Raw genomic sequence first — 27550 nt, forward strand, 5'->3', positions numbered from 1 at the left:
TCCTTCCCTGCTCCTAAACCCAAACCTGGAGCGGTGCGTGCGGGGAATGTGGGCCGGGCACAGACGAGGGGGCTCTGCGGCGCTGCCGCTGCCTTTCCCAGGCAGTCGCTCAGAAAGCAGCGCCCCGGGGGCAGGGCCGGGCACGGCTGCCTGGGGCAGGTGTGCGGGGCCGGGATGCGCGGTTCGGAGCCAGTCCCGCCGCCCGGGAGCGCTCTGCATCCTCCCCCAGCGCGCAGCGAGGACGCGGCCGTCCCCTCCCTGTGCCCGGGGAGTCCTGCCCCGAGCGGGAGGGCGCCGCCCCGCTGCCCGCCGCGGCTCCGCTCCACGCCGCCCCTGCCCCCGCCGGGACCGCGCCGCGGCTCCGCTTCCTGCGCCCTCCCCGCCCTCCTCTCCCGCCGGCCCGAGGCGGCGCAGCGGCTCTAGCGCAGTCTCGCGACACTTCCCACAGCGCGGAGCCGGAGCCGCCGCTCGCCCCGGCAGCAGCAGCGGCAGCCGCGGCTCTCGCTGCCCTGCCCGCGCCTGGAGCCCGAGCCGCTCCCGCCCCGCGCCCGCCGCCCGCCCCTGCCGCGCCTCGGCGGCACACGCTCCTCCGGCCGCTTTCGCCCCGGGCTGCTTTTCCCGGCGGCAGCGGGGACCCGGTGGCTGCAGGAGCTGAAGGCTGAGCCCCTTCTCTCGCCTGATTTCTGTATATTTCCTTTTCCTCACACACGCCGAGGGAGCCGCGACGCAGGACGGAGGATGCAGCCCGGCTGCGGCGGGTGCTGAGCGCCGTGGCCGCCGGAGGAGGGAGCGGCTCTGTCAGCGCCTCCGCTCCGCGCGGCGGCGGCTCGGGCGGTCCCTCGCCCCCTTCCTCGTCGTGGCCACCCGCCCCAAACTTTCAGCCTGTTGTCGCTGCCAGGCGAAGCCCAGCTCGACATAAATGGGTGAGTTCAGGCCGCCGAGGTGGCGGTGCCGGGGGCCAGCTGGGGCTCCCGTCTAGCCGAGGGGTGCGTGTGTCTCTGGGGGCGGCGGGAGGGAGGTGGCCGCCACCGGCCTCCGCTCCTCCGCCTCACGGCTTTTAACTTCTCCTCCCCTCCCCCGGCCGAGGCAATAATTGTTTTCATGTGACAGGCGGAGAGGTCGGTGTCGGCGGCGGCGGGGCGACGGCCGGGTGCCCCTTGGGGCTGCCGCTGTGGGTGCTCCCTAGCGGGGCTGACGCGGTTACGAACCCTCCCGAGCATCCCGGCCTCGCCGCCTTCCCGCTGGGCACGGCCTCCCCGGGCACTCTGGGGTGTGGTGGCACCGGGCCGGGCCGGGCGGAGGGAAGAGGCATCTCCGTGCCGGGCGCGCAGGTCGCGCTCCGAGGGCTGCGGCGGGGAGGGATGCGCGGCCCGTCGCTGCCCCGCACGGTCCTGCACGGCCCCGCACGGTTCCGCACTGCCCCGCGGGGCGGGGGCGGGCGCCGGGGCCGCTGCCGGGGTCTCGGAGCCACAGTGCGGGGGGCGGCCGCGTTCGGCTGCCGCTGCCCGTGAGGTGTCACCCGCGGACTTCGGGAAGAGGCAGCGCCGGGAAGATGCCCGGGCCGGGCTGGGCAGCGCCCGTCACCTGTGCAGGGGCAGGCACGGAGGATGGCGTGAACTGGTGAATTGTCCCCTCATGCGGGCGAGGCGGCGGCAGCGGCCGTGCCAGGCGCGGGCTGAGCGATGCGCACGGGGAGTGCGGCTGCCCTGGCTCTGCCCAGCGCGGTGCCCGGCGGAAAATGACGGATAGGCGGGAACAAAAGAAGCGGCGGTGTCGGTGGGCAGCCTCGGTGCACACACCGGCCGTGCCTGGAGACAGCAGCGCACGGTGCTCCGAAAGAGCCGCTCTTGGATGTCTCCAGGCCCCGCTGCCCGCCTCGCTCACGGCGGCGGAAATGCGGTCGGACTGTGGGGAAACCTAAGGGCAGCATCACCGAAACGACTGAATGTAATGCGTGATGTGGGAGGACATTTTACACCATTTCACCTGTTGTAATACAGGGACGCTGGGAATATAGTGGGAAATAAATCACCCCTTTGTTCTTTGAGAGATTACTTTGCGGGGTGCCATGGGAGCGATGCACAGCTGCTGTACCTGTGTGTTGCCAGATTAAGCAGAAGCTTTTTGCTATGGACTTTCAGTTGTCCCTCCCGTTGTGGCTGAGATGGGCCCATCCCTGTGCAGCTCGCTCGGCCCCATTGATCCGGCTGGGCTCCGAGGGTGGGCCGGCATCCCCGGCTGCCGCAGCTCCCCGGGCATCGCAGGAGCTCGGCAGGGCTGCTCTGCCGCGCACTGACACAGCCCTCAACTTCTGTCCTCTGTCACAACAGAGGAGGTTTTAAACATAGTGCTGTATTGAGAGTTAGGGTTTGTAACTGCTCAATGGAGCAGCATCTGTACTCACTAGAGCATGTCGTAGGAATTTTTGATTTCTTATACTCTTCCAATGCATTTATTTCTTACTAACTTTGTATTGTGATACAATAAGGCTTTTCTGATTTCAATTTGCTCCATAGTCCAAATATTAGCCTTCATGGTTCGAAAGATTAAGTAAAGCAATAAAGAACCAACAAAGTGATTTGCATTGATAGAGCTCTAGGAAGGTTTTTAATACAGTAATTTGGTAGTAAAGGCCATCTTTTTTCTTTTTACCCACCCATCTCTCTCCTGGGCAGTGATCCTACACATCTGGTTTCTTTAAAGCTCATTTGAGTGATGACTTTCCCAAATCATCATGGTTCAGTCATACTTTGCTTTGCAAAATGGGAGTGGAGGGAAGGTAGATATGATTTAATATTTGTTCATATCTTTAAATGATAAGTGATTCTTAGTTTGCAAATAAATAGAAAAATTATGCAAGGAGGTGAAGATATGCATAGTATGAAAGTAAAATCTTTATAGGAGATATCAAATGAAAGTAGTTTTATTAAGCACATTTTTGACATAGTTAGCATTTTTGTAAGGTATCTCAGATGCAGAAGAGAATAGGTGAATTCTTTGTGTACTATTCCTACTAGGAATTTGTGTACTACAAATCCTACTCAGGATTCCTACTTTTTTTTCTTTTTTAGATTACTTGTAAGCCTTCTTATATTAACCATTTATATTTTCTCAGTGGCACTGCAGGGTGTTTTAAGCCCAGCCCTGTGCATGTGTGTATATTGGGTGTATGTTATACATACCTGTATGCTGAGATTCAGTGCTTCTTTACAGCACACACCCCAAACCTTACAAGAAATTCTATGTGTAATTGGTGTTTAATGAGCTCTTGTATGACATTATAGGCCGAGTACATTAAAATTAATTAATTTGCACTTGGAATGGACTTCTCAGGAGAGTTGAGTGCAATAATGGTGTTAGTTCTCTACAACAGAAAAAGGGAGGGATAAAGCAAAGATCTTGAAGGTAAGAAGGTAATCATGAATGCAGTGAAACAAACTTGGTCCCTCCTTAAATGTTTGAGAACTGAAGATGTGGTGTTTTGTGGGGACTTGTGCGTGGGAGAGGGTTGTTTATTTGTTTGTTGTTGCTTTTGGGTTTGTTTCATTTTGAAACTACTTAGACTCGAGTATGGTCAGGAAACTCAGTCTCAACTGCAAGAGCATGGTGTGTCCACAAATCAGATTGTGCTCCTGAAGCTGAAGGTGCAGAAAACGAAGTAGATATGGGGAAACCTGGTTTGGAATGTACTGCTTGTCAAATTTAGAAAATGCAAGATTAGAAGTGTGATTTTAGAGAGCAGAGTTTACTGCCATCATCACAAAGCAGCTGTGCAGCTCCTTCTGTCAGTCGAGGCATACCTCCCAACTTCTGCAGTGAATGAAGGAAAATCTTTTCTTCTGCTGTGAAAGAAAATCCTTTCTTCTGCCTCTCAACTTTTGCAGTAAATGAAGGAAAATTGTTTCTTCTGCTGTGCACTCTTTGCTCATGTTCAGAGCACAGCCAGTTTAGTGCATTAAATGAGTTGTGGGTCCTGTATAATAACATTGCAATGAAGCTATGAAACCTTCATCACAATGCTTAAACACTTTCTTCATCAATATTTTTTCATCTAAATGTTTTTCAAGGTATTGTTAAAGCTCTGCTGTTTGGAAAGGGGAAGAGAGGAAGCGCTGCTTTTGTTTAGTGAAATCACATCCATCACCTCTGCTGCCACCACAGTTGGGAGTTTGGATCCAGAGAGTCTTGTGCCCTTAGAAGCAGCTAGATTACTTCCCTGGCACACAGCTGTTGTCTGGGTGGTTTTACATAATTGGCTGAGAAAGGTGCTTGCTGTGGAATACTGCAGCTGGTTTGTACACACCAAAGGAATATTGCACCAAGAGGTAATGCAATCAAAAGAATTCCATTTGTGTGAGAGTGGGATTTTTCTGTACTAGTTGCAATCCCTTTTTCTGTTTTTACCATTCTTAATTTTTTTTTTCATTTTCTAAATTCTTCTCTATCCCCTGCCCTCAACTTTCCCCCTCCTCCGTTTCTCTTTACACATTTCAGACTTGCTGCTTCCTCTGCCTTCCTCTCTCTTATCACAGCATCATCAGAGGGAGTGCTCTGAGCACATTTCCTGCCTGAAGGGCCAGGCTGACCCCAGCACCAGGGCTGTGCCATCTAAACTCCTGCTTGGCCCATGGAGACACCTGGGGAGTGCAGCTGGAGAGCTCCAGCAGCCCTGCTCTCCCATCTAAAATGATGAATTTTTGAGGCCTGAGCTTAGCAGAAGTTGAACACAGAAGATGGTAGGTGTGCTTGTGGTTGCCTTTCCAAAATGGTGGAGATATTGGAGCCTTTCAGTGAAATAGCGGTGAGATTTTAAAAATGGAAATAGTATTTGCCATTCCAGTCATCCTTGAAGGCAGTTGAACAGTTTTAGCTGAATAAGGAAAAGTAATAAGAAAGATGATTAGCATGACTTTTTTCACTTGGATTTCTTTTTTTAAAATAAGGTTTTAAGCAACTGTAAAGTGGCTTTATAGGAAAAAAATTGTGTAAAAATTCTTCCCAACTCATAAAAAGTCTCTATTCTCCTCATAGGGGGTGTTACTGATTTTAATTCTTTTGTGGTCATTGGGAGGTTTGTTTCTTACAAGAAAGCAGCTACACTGGAGCTGTTCAGGATCAGATGTCCAGTGGTTTGGTGGCATTATACAGCCTGTGAGTAGCTTATGATATCAGTTCCAGTGGAGTTTTCATGAACTGTAATAAAATACTTTCAGTAATTTGTATAAAGTTTCATTTAAAAATAGCTGGTGTGAAGTTTTCTTTTCCTAGAAATCAAGAGATAATGACACTCCTGTCATAAAAGGTTGTCAGAGCTGCCTTCTATATGGATTAAGATAGGGGTTGGAAATCAAGAAATATAAAATATGTAAACATGTGTGTATATGTAAAATATTATAAAAATAATTCATGATTATGGCACCTCTTCTGCTTGCTCCTTTGCAGTAGCTCTTCTTTCCTCAGGCTCACCATTATAGTTGGTTTTTTATATTAACTGTTGCTTTTAGCTCAGGAAGTGTGATAAAGAACATAATACCTAAAATAGATGGTTTCTTAAAAGAACAGAATTCCTGCTTGTTTTGTGCTTATCAAAGACTCATATGTAGAAAATTACAATAGAGCTGCTAGAAAAGGGTTTTTTTGGCTGCCTGGGTTTAAGGAGGGAATGTAATGAGCATGTAAAAATAACAATGTAACATAATAAAACACTTTCTTGAGAAGCAGTTTTGTTTTGATATGAATGCTGAGTGCATACATATTTTTGTTTAAACTGTTACTAATGTAATAAATACAATTTATCAATACAACACACAATAATATACAATATATACAATTTATCTCCGGTGTTATTAAGATTGTTTATTTTGTAGTTGTTATCCACTGGATGTTAGAGGGTGTTTTAAGAACGCTGGTGGTATATCAGGATTTGTATAGGAGGTCAGTGTTGGCCTTGTAGATAATGCATTGGCTCCTTCCCTGCTTACAGGGCAAGGGTTGCGTGTGTTAGGAGGAGAAAAAGGAGAGCTTGGGAATGTGAAATGAGCAGCTGAAATTTCAGGTCTGATGTGTTAGAGGTCACTGACTGACGTGCTGCAAGCAGGTTAGCCCTGATGAGATCAAAGGAGTGAAAACAGCTGCAGAGATGGGATCTGTTGTTTTGCTCTGATCCTGCTGCTACAGAGCAAGCTTATAAAAAAGATGATGGATTTTGTATGGCTCCTATCTGTGTGGTTTTTAAAATCCTGGGCCAGGGAGCGGATGTTTTCCCTTGATGCCAAAGCAGGAAGTAGCTGCAGGCCATATCTGCATTCTGTACACTGAGGAATGATGAAAGAATATATTAGGGGGAGGGGAATGGTGGAGGAGGTGAGTATCAAGATTCAGTAATTCAGCTAATGTAAAAGTAATTGCTGACAGTCTGCTTCACACTGAGAGGAAACACAATAAAAGCTTGAAGTCCCTGTGTGTGAGAGAATATGCAAATACTGCAGTTCAGTAGTTGTGGATTTGTTAGCAAATGAAGTTGTCTTTCCCCTCCTTTTTGTTATTGATAACTGAGAAGCATCAGGAGAAAGGCAACTCCTGAGAATGCAGTGGTAAATCCACGTAAATTCCGTGTGGTGAGATGACTGCTGCAAGGTCTTGGCTGTGCTTTGTTCCTAACATAACTTTGCCTTAGAGAATGGAGCATCCTGCAGGACAAGCAGTGAAAGGGAAAGGATATCTTTGTTCCCAGTCTTACAGCAGTTTGTGTTACAGTGGCAGTGCTGCTGAGAATTCGTGCTTCTGATTTGGTATGAAGAATTGTGGATCAGAAATTATGTTTGTGCTGAAAAAATTCTCTTTAGCAACAAAGATAATGTATTATAGAAAGCTGAGCATTTATACAAGAGAAATATCCCTAACTTCTGATTAATCAGTAGTGTCAGTATAAAGAGGTGTCTTTTGAACTCTGCCTTTGGATTTCATTAGAAGTATTGTACAGAAGGAAAAAGTTCCTCTTTACCTCACTCTCTGTCTTTCATACTGTGCAGCTAAATCACTTCTGACAATTGAAACCTGCTCACACCAAAACCAGTGTAAAAAAAAGTGTAAGTTTATTCATTTATTCGAAGAACAAAGTCAGCATTGGTGCACAGCTCCCCGGGGAGATAATGCCTTTTTGGAACTGTCAATATAGATTCATGGCATGTGTTGCAAGTCAAGGCCCAATTAGACTAGGTCTAGACCTTTAAAGGTCCCTCCCAACCCAAAGCATTCAAAATGATCTTTCAATATTTATTAGCTTTCAGTGGTCACACCAATTGTATTTAAAAATTAAGTGGTTTATGTCCCACCGGTAATTTGTATTAATGAATTTGTGACTTACAGTTAAAAAAACCCAACTCACCTAAAACAAACAAACACAAAAACCACCCCTGCAAAACAGGAATACTCATAACATGTTGTGTTCTCTACTTGTAATTTCCAGGAACTTGCTTGTTACCTTAAAAAGCAACATATTGGTGCTTTTTATTGATAATGAGGTCTCAAAACAAATACACACAAAAGTCACTTCAGGGTGTTTTCTTGCTTGTTTTAGGTTGGTTTTGTGGGAAGAAGTTCTTGGGGGTCAGTGCCACTGCTGGTGCTGTATGGACTACTTGTGTCAGCCTGGCTCTCTTTGTGTGTAGCCCTCTCTTCCCCCATGAGCTGGATTTATAAATGTTTTCATTAAAGGCAGCAGCAGCATCAGAATATAAGTATACACATAAAGAACTTTTCATTATTGAGCCAATTGTAAAGCATTCTTTGAGAACTTCCATGTCAGCTTTAAGTTAAGCATGTTCTCTATCTGTGGTTGCTGATTCATCCTCACCACTGGAAAAAACCCCATTTTTCATACTCTGGTAACTTGGCAGAGTTGATTTTTTTTTCCTGATAGGCTTGTGCAGCGTTGAAAATTTTCTGTCCTTGTGACAGATATAAAACTGGCAAGCAGCAAGACCTCAGCTTAATTTTTCAGTATTTTTCTCATTCCTGCTGTTCTTTTGGTAAGGTCTCACTGAGCTCTTATTGAGCTGTTAGTGCTCCTCTATTTCCCACTGTCAAAGGGCACACCAGTTTCCAAACTGTGCCCAGGAAAAGATGCCTTTATATAGAGGTTTTGCTATGGCAAGGTGTAAAAAACTTCTTTGCTGTTAAATTTGGATCATTTATAAAAAAATGTTTTAGCTTTGGCCTTGTGTTTCCAAATGTAGGGATTAGTGGCTTACTTTGGAAGAGTGGTGGTGCTTATTTATAAATAGTATTTGAATGTTGATGAAGATTGACTACTGCAGTACTTTTCTCTTTTGTGATTCATTTCTTATGAACATTTATTTATTGTCATCAGCAGCTTTATGGAAAAATACCCTATGAAAGCATTTCACCCCAGACAAGACCACCTTAATTTCCCATGAAATAGCCTGGTACTATTTCAATTTCATTGAAATTGCAGAACGGCCAGTTTAATGAATACAGCTATCCAACTTTTCTGCTTAATGATCACATTAAGGAAACCCTCAAAAGTTTACACAAGGCAGCCAAAATACCTCAGATAACTCCTAAAAAAAAAAAAAAAAAGAAATAATTCTAACCCTAGAGGAACCTGGCTTTGTTTCCATCAGCCTTTAAATGGCTGGGTGAGAGGAAGGGATGGAGAAATGAGTGCAGAGAGTGAAAACCTTGAGAGCCTTGCCTTGAATGCACAATCCAGCAGTTTGTGACAGAGGGAATTCCTGAACACCTGAGAGTGAGCAGCAGTGCTTCCAGGCAGGTCCTGCTAGCAAGGAAGACAAAATTGCGCCATGGTAGTAAGGAATCGCAGGCCTGGTAGTAAGAAATTCTTGTAATTTCACTCATTAATAAAATGAAAAATGAATTTCATTCCAGAAGAGTAAAAAAAGTGTCTACAAGTTTATAAATCATTATAATATTAAAGATTTTTTGATGGCATGTGCTACACCTTATTATTTGATTTTAATTTTTCTTCAGAGAAACATCAGGGTTCCAACAGTTGTGGAGAACACCAATTTGAAAGCTTACAAGCTTTTCCTTTTTTATATCTGTATTTTTAGATTGCATGTGGGAAAGAAAAGGTTCATTGCTATGCAATCTTGAAATCCAGATTTGGTTCTGATTTAAATATTGATGTTGAAGTTAAACAGTTAAACCTCTTTAGTAGATCTGAAGTTTGATACACTTCTGTGCTTTTGTTGCATTTGTTTAACGAAAATGGTAACAATTAAGTTTCATCTCATTTTAAGGTTCTTAGCCATTTGCTGAACTGAGCTGATCATGTAACTAGTTCAGTTGTTAATCTCAGTCTGATACGAGATTACTTTTAATCTTGATTCATTGGTAATTGCTGTATCCTTAATGTTGGAAATGTGTTCTTTGTAGCTATTTTTGTTAGTGACTTGAACAACAAAGTTAATTTTCCAGGTGACAAAAACCTGAGTATTTTGTGGATTTTGTTGGCTTTTAAGTAGTTAGTTTATAGATTTGACCAGCTCCTCAGTTGCTTCTTTCTTTGTTGCTTCTTTCTCTGTAAGTCTGGTAGATCACAGTGGGTCAAGTTTATCTTCCTGTATAGAAGTGCTCCAACATCATAGAGGTAACTTGGTTAATTAAGGGATTTGTGTGTCTGGTTCATCCAGGCTAGTTAACTGCTATTTTATTGATGGGAGGTTTGCTTAGTAAGCAAAATCCTTCTCTGACTTCTTCCTTGCTTGACTAAATATGTGATGTAAAGAGATTTATCCTTGAACGGCCAGCTAATTTGTACAAGTAAGATCAGCTCTTTCTTTTGCAAGAAACAGCCTTTCAACTGGGAGAGAAATCTTCCTGCTGCTGTTATCTTTGGTTATGATTGTTTTTAATGTTCATCTTCCTGGACAGCTGCTATTTCCTCCTCCATCCAGTAATCTCTTTTAAAATGGGAAAGATCTTTATTTTCTTTGAAACTTAATACAAAAGCCCCTTGTATCTGCTGCTAGTTTCATTCATCAAGCACCTTTATTCAGCTTCATTTGAAAACAGTAGAAATACACTTGTCAGTTTTCCTTTGACCACTGAGGTCAGTTTGAATGCTCTTTGTTCTGTCAGCTCATAGCGCCCTTCAGAATTGCTCACTTTGATTTGCATTAACCATGCTACTTATTTTAAAGGCCGCCATTTCTGTGTATGAAGCACCTATAAATAGTGCTTTTGAGTAGCTGACATCTCAATTATCTGGCTGTGGTTTGTGGAAGATTAAGATAAAGATACCTTCTAGTTCATGATGAACTATCTTCTGACAGTTTAAAATTGTCTGCACTGGTTCTGGAGTCATGAGACATCTATTAATATGTATTCCTCTGCAGTGTATTTGATAGTTTGTTCACAGTTGTGGAGAAAACATTCTTGTTTGTTCCTGTGTGTTTCTCATTCCTTCACCTCATTCTGTCAGAAAGCAGTTGCACCTCTTCTCATCACTTACAGAAGTACATGGATGCTTCTTTCCCTTTGTAAGTTATGCTGTTTTGTTGCTTTGGGTTCATGTGTTGTGGTGCTTTTTGATTGTCAGAGTGTTTTTGCTTTTTTTTCTTTTTAATATAAATCCACATTACAGATTCTCAACTGTTTCTCAGGAAAGATGCTCTTCAGCCTTTTTTTTTTTGCCTGTTCACATACCTGATGCTCTGTCATCCCATGTTTTCATGTGCACTTCCTTCAAATTCATCTTTCCTTCTTTGACCTGTCTTTCAAATGTACTGCTTCCCTTTTTAGAAAGCTTTCTTATGTACTTCACTTAGAGTCTCAAAATTCCCTAAATTAAGATGCAAAGATATACAGGACTCTGAAGGCAATCTGGTGTAGAATACAGCACAATTGTAGCTGATCCTTTATGTATTTTATTTGAAATTAGGGACAGAAGAAAGCTTTGGCTGGAATCCCATAAATATGATGTCAGGAAGGAAAGGCACTGACTGTCTTTTAGAGACTCTTGCTTTAATCTGCAAAGATTTTTCAGAGTTGAAATTGCTACCCTGGAATAATGCTGAGGTGTGTGTTGCACATTGTGTTTTGCCAGCCATGTTTTTGATATTTTCTGATGGAAGAGTGATGCCTATGTTATGTGGAGTAAAACAGGTTGTAGAAGTTGGCAAAGCCACAAAGCAAATTGTGAAGTTCCAATGTTTTTTTTTTTTTAATTTGGAGAACTTTAAAGCAGGATGTTGCTATTTTAAGTAGAATTTCAGTTCCTGTCTGTCCAAGTCTGTCAGTGTCTCTCTTGAACCAAAAACAAGGAGCCGATGTAAATGCAGCCTTGTAGGCAGAGAAACTGGATGTAAGAAACACTCTTTGCCTCTCCAGACCCTCTGAAATCTACAATTAGTTTTGGCTTCCAATTTCCTTCACTCTGAGAACCTGTACCGCTCCAAACCAGGGGAGGTCACTAAGGGGATAAAATTCAGGAAACGGTTTCTTAGATGGAAAAGTGGAGCTGTTTCGTTGGCCTTGGAAGAAGTGCTCAAGGTAGAGAACATTCAGTGACCACCTTATTCCTGTCCTCTCTAGTTCTCTTGGTTGCATGGTTTATCCTGCCTGCTGCCTCCTGGATGCTGTAGAGGGATTCTGTGCCAGCACCTGAGGAAGTTCTGTCTGTCTTGAGGAGAATCTGTGCTGTTGTTACTTCCCTGGCCACACACTTTGTTCTGTTCCAGACAGTACCAGTGCTGGTTACTGGGAGTGGATGAGAGGAGCAGGCTGTCAGAAGAATAACAGCCTATAAAACAATAGGGTTTATTGCCTCTGTTTGTTTCCTTGGGTTCCACAAAGCCATCCTGCTGCTTTCTCCCCCTTTTCCCCCCATCCTCAGTGCAGCAATGGGTTCTTCTGTCTAAATGCTGACTGTTGTTTGTGCTTTCACTCTGTGAGCAGCTCTGCTGAGCATTCACATTCAGGCAGCACAGAGTGGCTCAGATTCCCTTCTGGAACAAGGCTATCATCGGGTCACAAGCTGTTCTGGCTCACAGTGAAAGCCAGGGATAAACTTTCAGATGTACTTCTTTGGCTGCATCAGGTTTTGCTTTCAGGATTGTTCTTCTGAGGAGGAACTCTGTGTAGTGACTCCCTTTTGGAGGTTTGTTCTCATTGTAAGAGTTAAAGAGGATCCCTTGGAAGAAAGAGAGTGTGGAAGAAACTTCTTGAGACCTTTAACCTGCTAGCAGAGATACCTGTTCAAAGAGCTGTGTCTTCTACTTCCAGCATAGTCTCTGCTTTCTGAAAGGCTTTACCTTGCTCAAAATCAAGGGAATTTCTCAAAGAGAAAAATAAACTAAAAAATGTTAATGCAAGTGCCTCATTGCCCAGGCCTACCATGGACACATGGGATTTTGAAAAGCACCATTAAAACAAAACATACCAGCTAATGCCTCTGATGTGGATTTTTGTTCATAAAAGAAAAAAAGTTACTTTGTGAATTCCATTTATTGTGACATCCAAAAAACATTACCTGCAGAAACTGATTTGAGCTGAGAAAACAGAGGCATTAAAGATACCATCAAAAACATATTACTCCAGAATTGCAACCTGATATCTAAAATTGAAATTTGAAAGTTTTTTGATGGACATAAGCTGACACATGTTATCTGATATAATAGTGAAGTTTATTGGATTGTCTGGAACTTGTGAGTTCATATATTCAGTAATTTCTAAAGCAGCATTTTTTTTCAGTCCTATTGTTCTTACCAAAGTTTTAAGGAGAATAAAAGAACCTGATGTTAAAAGAGAAGATGCCAAGGGTCATGAGCAGCACTTTGATGATATTTCTTTATTCATCAAGAAAATATTATATTGATAGGTTTTAAAGGTGTTCTTTAAACATGTGTCCTTCCTCCAAATATTCCTGCACTGCCTTTCATTGGTGCTCACATAATCAAGGAAGTTTGGTGGTTGCTGGCTTAGTGGAGATGGCTTGATGCTGGTATGTAGATGTTGTTTTGGACCATAGTGATGAAATGCAAATTTCCCGTCATCTGAGCTCTTGTTCTTAGGGCTGTGAGCCCCAGTACACACACACAGAAGTTACAGCTCCTGTAATGCCCAATAGTCCATTGCACAATAGCTGTGTCCTTTAATTTCACTTATAAATTATGAAACTATGAGAAATTATGAGAAGTTCCATACTGGGCCTGACCCTCCTCTGAATGTGAAGTTTTGTAGCTTGAAATGCTTGGGTTTATGTGAGAGGTTAGAAAGAAAAAAGCTGATTATTTCTGCTCTCCATCCAGCCCAGCTCCTTGCTGTTGCACAGCACACGTCTCTGTGACACTTTATTATGCACCAGTTAAAACACAGCCCTGGCTTGTAGTCCTAGCACTTGACAGGTGGAATCAGAAAAGTTGCTGCTGGGGTAAATATTTTGCAACTGCTGTCTTAAAAATGATAGAATTCCATTAAACTGAGGGAAAACAACATAACTTTGAAATTGTTATAAGACGCCGTGTTTGTCTGCAGCTGGCATCACACAGCAAAAGACTCAGACTGTAGCATAGTCTGAGGATTTTGGCTATATCAGGCTACTGCTGCCAGCAATCTCTTGCAGAAATTGCCACTTCCAAAAGCAAGAATACCTCAACAGGATGTATCTGTGCACCACTTTTCAGTCTGGTTACTTAATGTAACACCATTTTTATGAGCACTTCCAGCAAATGTGGCTGAGATGCAGAGGAGTATGTTGTATTCTCCCCATCCTCCTCCTGTGCAAAAGGGTTGCTACTTTTGGCAAAGACGTGTGGTGATAGTAACAGCTTAGGCATCTAGTGAAATCCTCCAAGCTCCTCTGAGATCATGTTCATAATCACATTCATGCTTCTCTCTGATGTTAATGAGATGAGGTGGATGCTGTTGGTGTGGAAGCTCAGAGTTTTAACGAATGCTATCCATTGCACAATATGAAGACTGTGAACCACTTGTTGATCACAATCTCTGCTCATCTTCCTGAGGGTTAAATGATGCTACATCATCTCTGAAAAGGTGCTTATTCCTTGTCTTTTTAATTTTTTATTAATTTGTCTTGTCACCTCAGTACCATCCATCTGCATCTATAAGTATTATGAAGGCAAATTTGGGACTAGAATACTGGGCTAGTTCTTCAGAGTAATTTAACACAGCACTTACTATCATGGCATCAGCTTTTGTATCCTGTTTACTTGATATGGTGATACATTCATTTGGTAGCAGTTCTCATGAATTTAGCCTAGTGGTAGTTTTATAAATAGTTCTGGGTGTATTTAGCTGTTATCTGTCTCCTTTTTGTTCTGAAGAAGTAACTCATATCCTTCCTATGTCCTCTCAGTTGTCTGAGAATGAGATTTAGAAACTGCAAGAGTAGAGAAGCATTACTAACAAGTTTGTATGAAGATATAGTTTGTCAAATGGGACTTATTTGTCTTTTTTTACCTTAAGTACTCTTCTCCTTTTCTGTTTTTCTCAGCAGTGGGTATAATAATTTACAGTCTTCAGAACTTGGAATTGTTTTTATGGATATTGGAGGAGGCAGGAACTCACGTCAAGATGATGATGTTAAATGTTTTCCTCTGAATTTAATGTCTTCCACTTCTTCTGAATGGGTCCTTGTGTGCATTACTTTCTAAGGGAAAGAGCAATTCCAAAGGTGAACAGCTCTCAAGACACTTTTGCCTCTGAGAAGCACTACATTTCTTTAGTTACAGGTTAACACAATGCACGTTGTCTGCAAACTTGACAGTGTGAATTTAAAGTAGGTTTGTTTGTGCATGCTGTGTGCAGTGGGAGCATCTGCTGTAGTTGAGAGGCACTTTGGCTAGATAGAACCAAAGGATTAGCTAAAATTAATCTCTTTCAGTTGCAAAAATGTGATTTGAGTAGTTTGTTGTCCAAGGCAGAAAGACCATTTTGCCTGCAGGAAAAGATCAATTAATTAATGGAATAGAAGTGTTTCCTCTGACTGACAGCCACATGAATGCTAAAGAGTATCTATGCAATCTCAGTATTTCTAAACAGTTAAGGAGACTCATCCCAATAAACTCTAATATGTGTTATTGGATCCAAAGTGATATTAAGGGAGAATACAGATGTTACTGCTGCCACCTGGAACTACCACAGTGATCTTTCCTTGTTTACTCCACAGTTACCTGTGCAAGGTTTCTGGTATTCAGATGTGCTTTGGCATATTGCATAGAAAGTTTGTATCAGAGATACGGTGTGACACTCTAAATTCACTTTGAGGCAACTACTATGATAGGCTTAGGAAAAAAATTAAATTCATAGTGTTTCCTAGAAATACCTACCTAAAGTAGTTTACTACAGACTTGCTATGAGATGTATATTTTGTGTGAAAAGGACCTACATAAATACAAAAATACAGACACACTGACTTACTGTTGTTCTCCACCTGACTGTAAATGTGAGATTTTTTCAATGGATTGTGGTCATACTAAGTGGCTTAACTGGAATATAAAGTATTTCTTGTCCTACTGGGTGATTTCCACTCAAATAACTGTGTGTTTGTTTGTTCTAAAAACTGGAACCAAGCACACCTCTTTGAAAAACAGAAAACTAGCTCTCTTCTTTTCTTGGAGGACAGCTCAGGTGTTCTGCCAGCTGGAGTGGCTTCAGCCCTGCTGCTGCCCAGAGAGCATCACATCAGCACAGGGCCAAGTGCTCCCTGTCCCGTGGATTAGGATGTGGTTGGGGTTCTCTGGCAGCCCCTCTGTTGTGTGCCCGTGTGTGGCTGTGAGTTCACAGCACAGAGCTTCCCCCAGTGCCTCCCACCTGCCCTGAGCTCTCTGTGGCTCCCGGGGCTGTGCCAGGGGCAGCTGGAGAGGATTTGTGGCTGTCACAAGGAGGGACCCCGGGCAATCTGATTTAGGTGCCCCTTCTGAGGCTGCTCTGCCCTTTGAGCAGTGGAGGTGCTATTCTAGGATATGACCTTTAGCTCCCCCCCATTGTTTGCAAAGGGGAAATAAGAAATCTAATGTAAACTGAAGGCTGTTGTCTAAGTGGAGGAGCTGCTGTTTATCATGTAGCATGGATTTAACATCTTGAAGATTAAATAGTACTGCTTTTCCTTCTGATATTGATTTTTCCTTCCCCTACAGCTTTTCTTTTTTCATGAAGCGAAACCCTTGCAAATATTTTTAGCAGGGAATATTATTCCTGATAGTGTTGCAAAAGAAAAATGTTAAAAATTGAGCAAAGTTTGGAATTATTTTTCAAGGAAATTATGGATCTTGCTTGCAATCAAGTAGAAACAAAATGTTGAACTTATTTTTTATGCCACAGACATGCTACAAAACTAACAGCTCAAGCTTTCTTAAAAATCCCAGTTGTAATTTACATTTAAGCTGTAAAGTCAGAGGTATATTGGTGTTTAAACAATTTTTTTATAAGGCATTTCCATTTTGGTAGTATGATGACTCCAAGGTCTGTTCAGTGACTCATTCCTTCATCTCATATCTTAAAGTGTAATGACATTGAGAGAGTTGAGTCTTTATAAACTATGGATTATTTTGTTCTCTGGTAGAAGAGCCACATCAGACTTAATATGGATCTGTTTTCCTTCTCTTCTCTCAGCGCCATCTGTACCACAGCATCCCTCATGTGACTGGCCTGCCAGCTGCTCAGTGTTCTTAGAGTGAAGCAAACAGTGGCCTTGTAGGTCATATTTGATCTTGAGACCTTCTGGCCCTCCAGGTCTAGTTTAGGAAATCAGCATTATTGAATGTAATGTAGTTTGGGTTTTGGTTGGAGGGGTTTTTTTTGTGGTTTTTATTTTTCCTTTCCTGAGATTTCCCTTTTCCTTTCTTTCCATATCTTTTTCTTTTGGTTTTGATTTTGGTCTTTGTTGTTTGTTTGGGTGGGTTTTTCTTGGGTTTTTTTGGTTTGTTTGTTTGGGTCTTTACGATTTTTGATTGTTTGTTTGTTTGTGTTTTTTAAATTTAAGTTCAGATTGTTCAGTCATGCTTTGCTGTTTGGTCTAATAAAAGATATTGATTTTTTTCTCTCCTGGTGGTTCCTAATATTTCACTAAGAGTTTTATTACAACCTCTCATAGAGCAAAAAAGTATGCCCATATGTGGTATTCACATGCCCTCTGAACAGAGAGGGATTTAGCTTTCTCAGGATTTCTCGTGAGAGAAGCTGTGAGAGAAGCAGAGAAAAGAGTGATCAAAGCAATTCTTATCTCATTTGCTGCTCCTGTGTTTGTGCCCATGTGGAATGTGTTCTGGAGATTGTTTACCCGAGGTGATTTCTTGATTGGGTTCTGGTGATGGTGCTTTGGATTCATAGACAAATTGGATGTGTGTGTGTGTGTGTGTCAGGACTCTGGGGCAGAGTCACGGGTTTTCTAATTAGTTAGTGACAGTTCTTTTTAGTGTAATACAGTTCTAGTATAATATAGCATAATAAAGTAATTAATTAGCCTTCTGATGTCATGGAGTTCTGCCCATCGTTCTTCCCGCCCGTTGGGTATCTTGGCACTGATACCCCTCAGCTCTGAAAGTGTACTGGGCTCACCTGTTTGAACCTGGGTGTCTCAGATAGAACAGAACATTTGAAGAAGACCTTGTCTGTGAAGTTGAGGCAGATGGAATTCAATGGTCAGATTTTTAACCTGTTGTAAGATGTTATCTTCATGCCAAAGCATGATGCCCTCTCATCTCGGGAAATACAATTTGAGCTTTGACTGGAGGCTTGAATGCAGAATATTTGCAGGTAGTCTGTCTGGTTTCTGTTCTGGCATTTTTGGGTAAGCCAATGCAACAAGCGTGTTTATCCTTCATATGAAGCTGAGTGGCTTAGAAATGTGAAAACATAAAAATTACAGCTCTTAACTCCTTGACTGCCATGTCTAACTGTATTTACTCACTTTAATGTCTACATTTGGGTGTGAAAGCAGCCTGCTGCAGAAGGTGGTGCTGCCATATGGATGCTGTTACTTGGGTGGAATAGTGCCAAAGAGGTTAATAACATTTCCATTGTGCCTACACACTTCAGATGTCTCACAAGAAACTGATTTAATAACATAGTTTTTGTTGCACAGTAGCAAATCTCTGTTTCCTTTTCTTTATATTTTCTTGCTTGGAAAGGCACTGTACAATAACTGAAAATAGAATAAACAGAAGACATTTCTGTCTTCAAGTATTGGTAGCGTTATTAAAGAAATTCTTACTAGGTCAGTTCAAGAAGTTAGATTTTACTTATAATTTAAAATGTGGCAAGGAAACAAACTAAACAGTAGGAAAAATATTTATAATTATCACTAAAATAATTTCACCTGTATGTGCAAGACTAATTTGTGGAATGAATGAATGAATGGTAGGACTGTAGGACCAGTTAAACTTTTAATCAACAGGTGTTTTTCTAGGTGTGCTTTTTAAAAATACAGCTGTTAGGTTACATTTCAATGCCTGGTTCATATAATTAGCAATTCAAATTGTGCATTTTAAATCCAAACCACTAAGCATTAAATTAAAAAAACACTTTGTCCCTGACATTGCAGTAATGAGTTGTACTGTGCCAGTCTCCAGCAGGGCTCTTAATAACTACCTTAGATTCTATTTCATGAGTTTTTATGTTACAATTTGGATTGATGTTAATACAGGACTAGAAATGGCTGATTTTGTTGGCGTGAGAATAAATGTTCTCCTTGTAGATCAAAATAACCGAATAGCTTTTGATATTGAGTTTCATTCCTAATGTACAAAATGCCTTTTTCTAACAGAAAGAGTAGCTAGAGTAGCTGGCTGGGGCAGGTTTGACTTTCAGGCATCATGAGTTACAATAATTTGAAGAAAATTTCTCTAAAAAGAGAAACCAGATCTGCCTGTCCCAGTTTTGCCAGTTTATTTTTCTCTTGGCTTGAAATGGATTTGAGTTTTGGCTGTTAATGCAACAATCTGTTTACCTTGGCAGAGCTGGGCCTAAGACCAACCTTTGTTGGTTAACAAATAACATTAATTTGAGCTCGCTGTCCAAGGAGTGTTTTCTGACATCATGAATCATTGTACAAACTGGGACACAGTTTTGGTCCAGTTCCTGAGGAGAAATCTAGCACAGCACTTCAGGAGTCAGGTATGTTGTTCTTACAGATGTGAAGCACAACTCTGATCTGCTTTTTCATAACAAAGCTGGATCAGTGCTGTCTCTAGTATCAATCCAGTTTCCATGGATTGTCTTGAAAACTAAGTTTCAGCTCAAAAGAAACAAAAAATATTGAGTGGCAGAATGAATTTTTCAGAGCACAGTTTGAGGAGGTGCTGTGATTTAGCATGCTTTAGAAAATGAGTTTGATTTAAAAACTGCAACTGCAAGAACCTAACAATTGTAGAGCACTTTTGGCTATCTTGTGCTCTTCAAACCTCAGTACTGTGATAAATGAGAATTTTGAGTGATCTCAGAAGTACCTTCCCATCAGTTTGTCACAATTCTGCACATTTGTTAGGTGTACTCCTATTTCTCTTTCCAAACTGTGCTATTGGTTTCCTTTGAAGAGTTTATAAACATCTCGATTGTGTGGTCTCACTTTGGTGACTCAGATGTCTCTGACTGCTTACACACACTTATGTTACAGTAATCAAATTGTCTGAGAGGAGGCAGCTTTTAAAAATATTTATATGTGTTTTTTAAGAAGTGGAAACTTTTATAGACAGAGAACAGTCTGAACAGTGAAGGGTTGGGGTTTTCTGTTTGTTTAAACAAACTTTCAGTAAAACAAAAGTGATTGAACAGCTGCTGTCTGTATGTGAATTAGTGCAAACTTCAGGGAGTTAATTCCAGTGCCTCCAGCCTACCCAAGCCACTGCAGTCAGGTCAACAGCCCCATTCTACCTTTTGGTGCCTCAACTTAAGAGAGAGAACATAATTAACAAGAAAACTGTCATTAATCATGTCATTTTTTCAGCCTTCTTAAGAGAAAACTGCAAGAACAGCAACAGGTTCTAGAACTCTTGAAAAATATGGGACTTAGAGAGTGGGAGAGCTGTTTGTCTTCCTTCATTATGTCTTGCTGCAGTCTGAATGCTGAGGAGTGTTTGAAGAATCAGTGGTTGGAGCCAGCCTGAATCCCTGCTGCATTGTCATCTCCCCTCACAGCTCTCTGCCCACCTCCTAGCTGCTCAGGAAAAGCAAGGCACTATGTAATTGCACTCACTGCAAAATCAGAATAGGATTTTAAAGCTTCCTAAGCAGGGAGGAGAAATGACTTGACACACACAAAAAGCTTTGAGTCTTGAAAGCAAGGACATCCTAGTAGGCTGCTTAAAAATGAAGATACAGGACCTTGCTTTCAAAATTCTTTCCTGGGGTTCAACCAAACTGGAAATACCCTGCTGAATAGTCTAAATTTTGCCTTTTCTGAGCCACAGTTCTGTTGTGTTCTGTGGAGATAAAAATTTTCATTGATGTGTGTACCTTGCTGCCTCTGCTTGAATCCAGTAGTTTTGGAGAGCTATTGTGTAAATACAACTTCTGATCCAAATGCACTGGTTGGTCTGGGGTAAACTGTATGTATGTATATGTGTGTGTGTATATATATGTGTGTGTATACATATACATACACACACACACATATATAAATATATGGATAATATTGATGCTAATTTAGGGACTCTAGTTAATATTTTAGAAATATGTGTAAAAATTTGTTAGTTGGCTGAACTCAGAGGGTTGGGCTTTCCAGATCTTCAGGTCCCTGAGGTTTCAAGAGCCCAAACCTACAACTTTCCTGAATAAAGGGCAGATGGAGTCTGTGCCTCTTGGGGTGGATTTAGAGACTCCCAGAATGGCAAACCTGAAAACATGAATTTATAATTTCTTATGCCAGGAGGAAGGTTCCTGCTCCACCTCAAGATCTGAAATTAAAGAACAGATTCAGTGCTTTTGTAGGTGATGGGGATCTGGGTGCTCTGTCCAGTGAAGCACCCAGGCTGGTAAATCTGAGCCATGCAGAAGCACCAGGAGAAAGTGGGAAGTGGTAACAGTAGGGAAATTCCCTGCTGTGAGTGTTGTAGACTCCCATCTGCTGACCTGACCTGACCTGACCTGTCATCTAGGGAGGCTTGTTGCCTGCCAGTGTCTGGAACACTGTGGTAAAACTGCCAGAGCTTGTCTGGCTTCACACCACCACTCCTGCTGCTCTCCCATGTAGGTTTGTGATACCGCCTGAAGGGATCTGAAATCATCAGCTGTGACTCTGTGGTTCTGGGGTGATGACCAAGAGTGTGGGAGCCTGGCTGGATTCTCCTTGGTCCTTTGGGTGAGAGCAAAGTGCATTAGGATGAGTGGAGAGATCTTGTGGGTAAGCTGGTTTCATAGTTGGTGTCAGCAACAGAATTCTAGTTTTAGAATCGTGAAGGTCTTTTTGAGGATTGCTTGGAAAAGATGGGATTCACCTGACTGAGGCAAAAGCATCTCTGCTAACTATCTTATGAGCAAGTGGTGGACCAGGTTGGCAAACAAAATGTGATACAAACAATGGAGACCTTGTAATGAAAAAAAAGTCAGGACTGATGGGGGTCTTTCCGAAGCATACCCATATAAACAAGGAAGTGCTTTTCAAAATGACAGGGAAAACTCTGCTACTCTTTCTGGGAAGTGAGCACAGCTGAAATGTCTGTGTTCTCATGCAGACAGCATGGAATGCAAAGAAGAGGAATTACCTGTCTGTATGCAGTTTTAGAGTTAGGATTTCATTGGGATTGTGAAGATACAATAGGACAGCTCATATTCCATCACCCTGATATCTGCTGGAGGGATAGTAGAGCTTGTTAATGTGCTGGGTTGGGTGTGAGCAGTTCAGGAGGTGTCTGGAGTGTGTTGTCTACTGGATCTCATACCTGCAAACAGTGAACTGTTTGGGGCTCTGGAGGCTGAGGGCGGCTTGGTGGCACTGGCCAGGAGATGATAAAGTTCAGGATCCAGAGAGGAGGAGGGGATAGGCAGATAGCAGGGTGGCAACCCTGGATTTGAAGAGGAAAGACTTTGGCCTGTTCAGAACTCTGAAACCAGTAGAAAAGTCCAGGGCAAAGTAAACTTTCCCTCAGTGGAAGCGAATCAGGTTAGGGAATGTTTAAACAAACTGGTCACATGCAAAACCATGGCCCTGGTGTGGTATGTCCTGAGGGAGCTAACTGATACTGGGAGATCCCTCTTGATGGTCTTCAAAAAGTCCCTGTCATTAGAAGAGGTTCATTAAAACCAGAAGAATGCACCTCCTGTCTTTAGGAAGAGCGAGAACCTCATTTTTTTTCCTGAAAACTACAGGGTGATCAGCCCCATGTGAACCATTGGAAGATGATGGAAGAAATAATCCTGGAGGCCATTTCCAAACACATGTAGGAGAAGAAGACAGTTGGGAGTAGTCAGTGTGGATTTATGGAAGGGAAGTCATGTCTGAGCAATCTGTTAGTCTTCTACCATAAAAACTTGGTGGAGTGAATGTTGTTTATGTTGACTTGAGCAAAGCTTTTGTCACTGTCTCCCATAACTTGACAAACTGAGGAGGGGCAGTACAGGTGAGTGGGAAAAAGTGTCTGAAATGCAGCCCCAAAGGGCAGCAGGAGCTGCAGCTGCAGGCTGGTCCCTGGCAGGGGTGCCCCAGGGGTGGCAGATGGGGCTGGTGCTGCTCAGTGTGTGCAGGGATGAGCAGGAGGACAGGGCACAGAGGAGTCTGAGCAGGCTGCAGGTGCTGCAAAGCCAGCGAGTGTTGGACTCCCCAGAGGGTTGTGCTGCCATGTGTAGAGGCTTGGAGAGGCTGGAGAAAGGGCTGAGAGGATGCTCCTGAGCAGAGGGAGGTGCCAAGTGCTGCAGCTGGAGAGGAACAGCCCCAGGCAGGAGTAGAGGCTGTGCCTGGGGCTGTGGGGAGCAGCTTTGTGGAGAAGGGCCCAGGGTGCTGGTGGCCATGAGGCAGAGCACGAGGCAGCAGCGTGTGCCTGTGCAGGGGCAGCTGCTGCCTCCCTGGGCTGCTTTAGGCACAGTGCTGGGAGCAGGAGGATCCTTCTGCCCTCTCCTTCCTGCTGAGGCACCTGTGGACCTGTGTGTCTGGTTCTGGGTTCTCAGGTACAAGGGAGAGATGGGGAGAGCAGAGTGAGTCCTGTGCAGGGCCATGGAGGTGGTTGAGGGATTGGAGCCTGTGACGTGTGGGGAAGGTCTGAAAGAGATGGGGCTGTTCAGTCTGGAGAAGAGAAGGCTCAGGCTGATCTTATTGATGTATCTGAAAGCATTTTTAATCTTAAGGGTCATCAAACACTGGAATTTCCATCCTTTGAGATACTCAAAACTTGGCTGCATAAGGCCCTGAGCAATCTGTGCTTTGGCTGTTTTTGCATTGTTAGGGGATTGGTCTACAGAGGTGCCTTCCAACCTCAAAAACTGTGATTTAGGCAGTGGTTAGTGGTTTGTACTGCAGGTGCAAGCTGATAATAAATGAAGTACCACCGGGGGCTGTCCTGGAACTTCTTCAGTCTCTATCGAATACTAGAGAAGGCAGTGGAGTGCTCTCTCCTCATATCTGTGATTTCTACCAAATTGGTGGAACAGTTCATGTGTTAAACAGTGAAGGGACCTGAATCTAGAAGAGCTCTGATTGTCTAGCTTGGAGAAGAGAAACTGGGAGTTCCTAATAGCAGCCTTACAAAGCTTACAAGTAGGTTATCAAGAAGATGGAGTTATTGCCCTGCAGTAGAGGGTGGGCAACAAGACCAGTGGGTGAAAACTGATACAAGAAAGGTTTTCTCTCTACAGTCTGTTGGAGCCTTTTTCCCGGTCAAGCAGTGGAGTAGATTCTATTGCATGCCCTACCTGCCTCTGTAGGAGGAGGTTGGAGGATTTCAAGACCCATGTGGCAAAGCCCTCACAGCTGGTCCTGCTTTGAACAGAAAGCTGAACTAGAGATGTGAAGTCCCTCTCAGCCTGAATGACTCTGATTTTTCAGCCAAGTTTCACTGATAAATTTATGTTCTGTTTGCCTGTCAGCTTACAGTGTGTGGTGCCAGTCTTTCTCTTTTGCTGTTCATTATGTAGTTTAGCAGGCCTCTTGTAAACTGGTTTTACAATGGTTTTTGACTTCACAGATGAAGTAATAGAGGAATATTATAAGCCATAAACTTGTGGCTGGTATGTATCCAAAAGTCAGAACACTGCTTTAGCTATGACTTGCAGGCTCTGGAGGAGGGATGGAGATATTCAGCATTGTGACTGTGTGACATTTTGGGGGTGGAAAGAAGTAACTCTGCTTTCCTGTCAACTTAACTCAGTTTAGTATGCAGGGTTTGTTATTCAGGCAGAAGTTTTTAGCTGCCTGTGGTGTAATGGGTGGCTTTGCTTTTGCAGGCTAGAGCTTGCAGGGTTATATGGCACAGTCATTTGTGCAGAAAGCACATGCCTGATACTATTTCTCACTTTGCTGTTTCAATGGTTGAAGTGCTGTTTGGTGGGAAGGCTTGGGACGGGCTTTTCCACTGAAGAAAGCAGGAATAAGTTTTAGAGATATGGCAGTCCAGACCTCACCAATTTGGCCAGTAAATATTTGATGAACCACTAAATATAACTATGGCTTCCATGTTGAGTACCCTAGATGTGTTATTTTTGATTCTCTGGAGGAATTTTTCTGTCTTTATGACTTCCTTAATTCTCTAAAGAGACTTCCTTGTGTGTATGGTTTCAAAAGATGGGGTGACTTCTTGGGAACAGACAGACATATCATGTAATCTAGCAAGTTTATAATGCTTGTAACTCTGATAACAGACATTCAGAGCAGTAGAAGTATTTAATCTTAATTCTTTGATGCATAATCACAAGTGAAAGTAAATCTCTCTTCGATGAAACCCTATGAGGACATGTTCACGCAACAAAGCTTTGCATTTCTATATAAACAGCAGTAAACATCATAATGATGAAAAAAATTCTTGTTAAATATATTTTAGGTTGATAGTGATGTATTTAGCAAGGTAGTTGCAGTGGCTTGGGATGCTTATGAATTTGAGAACCTTTACATATTTATTTCCATATCAAATAAAATGCTTTGAAAGCCCTGAGAACAAAAGATAAAACTTTGTCCAAGAAACAAAAATAAACTTTGTAATGCTACCAGAATTAATATTGCTGAAGCATAACAAATTGATTTCCTTTAAAAAATAAAGAAAAAGGCATGTTGCCTTAACCATGATGGGTTTCTTGTGTGTTCTTTCACTTCGGCCTCTCTTGTAGCAGGTACCCACAGAACATTACCATTGAATGTTGCCTCTTTGATGTACTCTATTGGTGAAGCTGAATATATTACTTTCACTGAGAATATATGATTGCATTGGTGTTTTCTTATGCCTCTGAAAGCCAGGAAAACTTAAATGTAGTCAATAATTGTGCCTGTGTGTGTTTCTCTTTTAGTGGAGGCGATAGTGGAGTTTGACTACAAAGCTCAACACGATGATGAGCTGACAATCACTGTCGGTGACATAATCACCAATATCAAGAAAGATGATGGAGGCTGGTGGGAAGGACAGCTCAAAGGCAGAAGAGGTTTGTTCCCTGACAACTTTGTAAGAGTGAGTACAAAGTGGAACTGTTCTTGTGTTGTATGTATAAGTTAAATGTACTGTGCTGTTCAGGATAAATATCAGCCTTTATGTCATAATATCTCTTATATCCAAAACCATAATATTTTGCATATACACATGTATTGTGTATAGACATATATTGCATATATATAATGCAATGTTCTATTGAGACAGTGTTACAAAGAAAAGATTACTTTCTTTGCAAAGACGAGCTGAAAATAAAAGAAGCTACACCTACATTTCTCTGGTGTTCAGTGAAAATACTTGACTTTGTGGTCTGAGAACAAACTGGTTATTCTAGAACTTATAAGCCATTGTATTTTAAATATTGTTGTCTTCTCTGTAACAGATTCTGCTTTTCCCAAGTGTTTTCTTAGGTTCTATAGAAGCTTTTCTTGGTGAATATTTATTCCTGGCTAAACTAGTTGAGAATTATTAGATTTCTCCATACGGTTCCCTATAAAAACCTTTTAAAAAAAGGATTAATTTGCATTCAGTTGATATACCAAATGACTTGCAGTAATTCTTGTTTTAGGACAACCATTGAGAGGTTTGGAAAGAAATCATAATTTTTACTGAGCATCTGTGTTTGCACACATATGTCTGCACATGTGAAGCCAGCTATTAGTATCTCTGGCCTCCTTGATTTGTCATTGCAGACCTATGCTGTTAATTTCCATAAGTCTCCATAAACCTGGCTCTCCACTATGGCAAAGAGACCAAGAACTACAATAATTTACATAGATTTTATGTTAATCTTTTAGTACATCTTCTGAGGAGCTTCGGTACTTTCACTTTTCTAAGGGTATAACTGTATTTTTATTTTTAAGTTCTTCTAACTGTGTGAGCCTATTGTGTGTGTGGGCATATGGACACAATGAATTAATTCCATTTTGCGTCCCCAGTGCTGCGTGTGTCCAGGTTGCTGGGGAAGTGTCTGGCTGTGAGCTCAGCCAGCCCATAGCAGGGCTGTGGGGCTGGACAGGGGGGGTCTGGGGCTCAGCACACACCCTGTCCTTGCTCCTGTCATGGGCAAGAAGAGGGAGCAGCTCTGTGTGTGTCAGGCAGCAAAAACGAGGAGCAAGACAGCACCTCAATGAGATGAGAGGGCACGGTGGAGGACAATGAATAATCTGGTTTTTGCTTATCTCTGAAAATACACACTTTGAGCTAGGGTAAAGAAACTGTTTTGGGATTCATCGTGTATTGGCAATATTTTTCTGCTTGAGCTCTGGTGAAGTGAACTGTGGGACAAATGCAGACTTCCTCTGGGCTTTTTCCTGGCTGATATTTTAAATTTGGTGCTGATTTGAGGAGGTGTTTGATTTAGTGTTCTAAACAAATGCAGCCTATGAATGTCTGTTATGGGAATATAATAATCTAAAGATTTGTAAGTTGGCGCCATTAATACCTAATTTTAAGGCCTCTTTTTTCCAAAATTACTTCAAACTGTGACATCCTGTCACATAATTGAAATATAAATAGCTTTTTCTTAATAGAAAGTTCTAAAACAACAGTAAATGGTTTAGGTTTTGTCTTCTCATGAAATACCACTCCCTGCTCTTTCCTTCCTGCCTTTTTTTTTTTTATCAACATCCAGGGCTGTTTTCTAAACAAGTAAAAACCACATTGTGTTCAAGCTGAGGCTGAGGAAAAATTTAAAGTCAAAGATGTTTTGGGTAGCCAAGCATTTTCTCTCTAAACTGGGTAAGATGGAGTAGAAGATACACACTTTAAGTAGAATTAGTTTATGAATCTCTTGAGTGAAAACTTTCATTTTTCTTGTTTTCCTTGTGTAAATCTCCTAGATGGAGAGATACAGTCAAAACAGCAGTCCTGTTAGAAAGCTTGTTGAGCATAATCACTCTGCCCAGTAAGAGTAATTGTGAATTTCTCTTGATTATGGAAAATTTTTTAACAAGTGAATGCAGTCAGTTTGTGCCCCATTG

General features: G+C 42.4%; 1 protein-coding gene across 5 annotated transcripts in view; it reads left to right on the forward strand.

Moving 5' to 3' along the window:
• The first annotated feature begins 458 nt into the window (after positions 1–458).
• Positions 459–27550, forward strand: part of SH3KBP1 (SH3 domain containing kinase binding protein 1) — a 212590-nt gene continuing 185498 nt past the window's right edge. For 4 of the 5 annotated variants that reach the window (XM_005484339.4, XM_074534637.1, XM_005484341.4 and 1 more), the window contains exons 1-2: positions 459–923; positions 25432–25589. In XM_005484339.4, the coding sequence (XP_005484396.2) occupies positions 920–923; positions 25432–25589 (162 nt within the window). In that variant the 5' untranslated portion in view covers positions 459–919. The remainder of the gene's footprint in view (positions 924–25431; positions 25590–27550) is intronic. The other variant, XM_074534639.1, reaches the window with a different exon arrangement.

Source organism: Zonotrichia albicollis, chromosome 2 (assembly GCF_047830755.1).
Source record: "Zonotrichia albicollis isolate bZonAlb1 chromosome 2, bZonAlb1.hap1, whole genome shotgun sequence".
Classification (NCBI taxonomy): domain Eukaryota; kingdom Metazoa; phylum Chordata; class Aves; order Passeriformes; family Passerellidae; genus Zonotrichia; species Zonotrichia albicollis.